This window comes from Hakea prostrata, chromosome 4, assembly GCF_041222555.1.
Source record: "Hakea prostrata isolate BN-2017 chromosome 4, UWA_Hpros_2, whole genome shotgun sequence".
NCBI classification, from domain to species: Eukaryota; Viridiplantae; Streptophyta; class Magnoliopsida; order Proteales; family Proteaceae; genus Hakea; species Hakea prostrata.
The window spans coordinates 22,592,875-22,597,095 of NC_142603.1; the positions used below are offsets into that span (position 1 = coordinate 22,592,875).

At 38.7% G+C, this 4,221-nt stretch overlaps 1 protein-coding gene across 1 annotated transcript; it reads left to right on the plus strand.

The window, feature by feature from the left end:
• The first annotated feature begins 547 nt into the window (after nucleotides 1-547).
• Nucleotides 548-1,101, plus strand: LOC149018523 (uncharacterized). The gene is made up of 2 exons (XM_089153907.1): nucleotides 548-709; nucleotides 808-1,101. Exons 1-2 carry the CDS (start codon nucleotides 548-550, stop codon nucleotides 1,099-1,101), a joined length of 456 nt encoding a protein of 151 aa, XP_089010033.1.
• Nucleotides 1,102-4,221: the final 3,120 nt, after the last annotated feature.

Below are 4,221 nucleotides of genomic sequence, written 5' to 3' on the forward strand. Positions count from 1 at the left end.
CATCCACCAACATTGGTTCCATTTCCAAACCTTCGGGCTCAACTTGAATGGCCCACAATTGTCGCCGACTCGAGGCCCAAGTTCTCGGTCTTGAAACCACGGGTTAAAGGGGTAGAAATCCGGGGGATTTCACAGTCAGCCTAGCCAATATTGATTCTTCATTTGAAAAGGATCCTTCAAGCAACTATGGCAAAGGAACAATCGGCATTTGTGGAAGGGCAAACCATCTCAGACAATGTAATAGCAGCTCATGAGGTATTCCACTTTGTCAAAAAGAAGAAGAAAGGAAAGAAATGATTTGTGATAATGAAGATGAATATGAAAAGGCTTTATGATCAAATGGAACATAACTTCATAATTAAGGTATTGCAATGTTTTGCTTTTCAAAGAAATTCACTGATTTGATTTATCATGCATATCTACGGTGAGTTACTCATTAATTAATGGAGTGATAAGATGTACCGTGAAACCATTTAGAGGTTTACGCCAAGGGGACCCTCTATCCCTATCACTTTTTGTGTTATGAGCTCATGTATATATCTCTATGATGGAAAGAGAGAAGTCTCATGATGGACTCCATGGTCTGCAAATCAAAAATAGAGGACCTGTTCTTACACATATGTTGTTCATCAATGATTGCTTGGTGTTTGCTGAAGTAAAACCTCAAGAGATCCAAAACATAAAGGAAGTGATGGCAACTTACTATAAGGTGAGTGGACAATTAGTTAACCTGAAAAAAAATCTAGCCTCTGCTTTAGCCAGAATACTCCATCTAAATTTAAAAGGTGGTTTTCCCAAATGCTCAAGATTCCTTATGACAATGGACCATGTAAGTATTTAGGATTGCCATCGAAGTTTGGTGGATCTAAAGTGGCCATGTTTCATGAGATAAATGATAGGGAGGATAGGCGGTTGAATGGACGAAGTCAAAAGTTATTATCCCCTACAGGTAAAGAAGTTTTACTTAAGATTTCAGCACTAACTGTCTCCAATTATGCTTCAATGCATTTTAAAATGCCTGAAGCTTTTCATAAGAGGAATTCTAAAATGGCAGCGAGATACTTTTGGGGTGGTACTGCAGAGAAAAAGAACACTAATTGAATATCTTGGGAGCGTTTGTGTAACTCCAAGGACATGGGTGGATTGGGCTTTCGAGATGTCTCATTATTTAATAAGACCATGTTGTTTAAGCTAGCTTGGAGATTACTAACAGAGCCTCAATCCAACTAGGCAATATTAATGAAGAGCATTTACTACCCTTTACATTCATTCCTTAAAGCTAAGGTGGGTAGGAATTCATCTTGGGTTTGGAGAAGTGTGTTGGTGAGCAGAGAAACTTTATTGAAGGGAATGCGATGGAAAGTAGTTGATGGAAGGAAAACCCACATCTGGATTGATAAGTGGATTCTAGGATTAAAGGATTAGATGATCCCCAAGGAGACAAAAAGAGATGAATCGTACCTCATGGTGGAGCAATTAGTTAGGGTGGATGGTAACTGGGATACAAACAATCGAATCTATTTTCCCACTGGTAATAAGTCAAGGAATTTTGAAGCTTCAACTTCCTCTCTTCCCAGTGGAAGATGAATTTATTTGAGGGGTAGACAAGAATGGCCTGTTCTAGGTCAAAACAGTCTTAACAAATGAGAAGATTGAAAATAGGCAAACCAAAGCATCCACTTTTTGAGGTAAACAATGGGAACAAATAGAACTAAAGGTATGGTTTTGAGGTGGACAACCAATAGGTCCCATACTCTTCCAAAAATATGGGCTTTTTTGTGGAGATCCTGCAATGAGGCTCTAGCTACATGGGTAAATTGTGGCCAGCATGGTTTTGAGGTGGATCCTTGCTGCAGGTTATGTGGGAAAGAAGAGATAATTGAATATCTTACAGAACTGTGAGTTTGCAAGAGCAGTATGGCTTGGTTCCTCGTTGGGAATTACATTTAAGAGCAATCAAGAACTGAGTTTAGCAGCTTGGATATCGGATTGGAGCAATTCCCAACCCTCGACAAGTCTCACTATAGGCAAGCACTAAGTATTCTACACTATAGGCAAGTACAAAGTATTCTATGTTTCATCTTGTGGTATTAGTGGAGAGCTCGAAATGACAAAGTTTATGACGAATGAAATTGAAACCAGAGGAGGTAATCCATCAGGCACAAAAGGCGGCAAGTGAAATCTGTGAAGCAGTACTAGCTAGTTATTCAATAAATTGACTTTCAACCCATTAAAAAAATAATAATAATAAAAATAGAAATAAAAATAAAAATAAATAAATAAACCAAACAAACAAACAAACATGACACGGGAGAAGTTTTGCTTAATCTAATAATCCCTTAGAATGCAACTAATCTCAGCATTTACAATTTACAATCAATTAGGTGAGGTTGATTCTCTTTCTCAATCTGTTTTTCTATCCTTCAATTCTCTTTTATTGTTGTTTCGAAATTTTTTTAATCGTTATTAACACAATATTTGCGGTTGTACTATATTTGCATTTTACAACCGATATGCTGCTGGATGGTTATCAAATGTTTGTATTCGGTAAAAACAATATTTGATGTGTAGTCCACTAAAATTTTAAACTCATCAATACAATATCACCTCTCATAAAATAAAATAATAATAGAAAGATCATGGATGGGCTATTAATTAGTTTCAAGTCCAATGCCTTAAAAACAAATGAAAAATTTCTATCTTTCTCCAGCTCAATTGGAAGAACTCAAATCTCGTCTTGCCCAATCATCCTTGTCAACAACAACTGAGGATCTGAGTGATGAAGTTTGCCATGAGGTCATTCGTCGCTCAGTTCGAACAAAAAAGTGTATGGAGTTTATGGCTGAAGTAGCTAGGCCCGGTTTTAACTATGGTCGGAGATATGCGTATAAAGATGTTCTATCTCATTATCCAACCTTAGATGTTTCCGGCTTTAAGGACTTCGTTGACCCAGGACTTTTTGATGAACTCAAAATTCCAAGACCTCAATGGGCAGTTGATAAAGCTCCTTTCCCGAGTAGTTATCCAATTGAAGTTTTTCCTGTTTTAGATTCAAATTGGGATCTAGCTCCTGAGGAGGAAGTTGGAGAGGATGATTCTTCAAGCAAGAATGACGATGGTTCGGGAGATGAAGAAGAGGAAGAGAATGTTGCCGTTTCAAGGATGTCCTAGCTTAGTCTTTTTGTTCATGTTTGCTGGATGTAGATGAACTTCTTTTGTTTATGTTCAAACTTATTTGTGTTCGAACTTTATTTGCCTTTTTGATGTTGATGGTTGAATGTTTTGAAGAAGTCCTTTTGGTCGACAATTAGTCGAGCATGTTTTATATTTCCGAGCATCTTTTGATTGTAGTCAAGTATGTTTGCCTTTTCTCTTGGATCCCTAGCATATTTGATTGTACTGCCCTTGCTCATGATTTCGAGCAAGGAGAGTTTCCTTTTGGAGCTGCCCTTGCTCATGATTTCGAGCAAGGAGAGTTTCCTTTTGGAGCTACCCTTGCTCATGATTCCGAGCAAGGGAGTGTCCTTTTGGAGCTGCCCTTGCTCATGACTCCGAGCAAGGGGAGTTTCCTTTCGGAACTGCCCTTGCTCATGATTCAAAGCAAAGGGAGTTTCCCTTTGGAACTGCCCTTGCTCATGATTCTGAGCAAAGGGAGTTTCCCTTTGGAACTGCCCTTGCTCATGATTCCGAGCAAGGGGAGTGTCCCTTCGAACTGCCTTTGCTCATGATTCTGAGTAAGGGGGAGTTTCCTTTCGGAACTGCCATTGCTCAGGATTCCGAGCAAAGGGAGTTTCCTTTCGGAACTGCCCTTGCTCATGATTCCAAGCAAGGGGAGTTTCCTTTTGGAACTGCCCTTGCTCATGATTCCGAGCAAGGGAAGTTTCCTTTCGGAACTACCCTTGCTCATGATTTCGAGCAAGGGGAGTTTCTTTTTGTATATGTTTGAGTGAATAGAGTTTTCAAGAGGTTTTTGCTTGACATTTGGAAAAGAAACAATATTTGCATTTCTATTTGAAAAGATTAAATGTAACAAAACTTGAAGAAATTGAATGTTAAAAAACTTGTAACAAAATTTGGAAAAACAAAATTTGGAAGAAAATCCCTTTTGATGTATTCGACTATTGATAGTACTTCCTGAGGTTGCTCGCATGCCATGTTCGAGGAATTGTTTCTTTGATGACTGGATCACGTAACTTGTAAGCCCCAGGGGCTACTTGTTGT

Coding starts and splice junctions, on each gene's coding strand:
- LOC149018523 (XM_089153907.1), top strand. CDS start 548: ATGGAAAGAGAGAAGTCTCATGATGGACTCCATGGTCTGCAAATCAAA. Junction 710..807: donor TGATGGCAACTTACTATAAG/GTGAGTGGACAA, acceptor CAAATGCTCAAG/ATTCCTTATGACAATGGACC.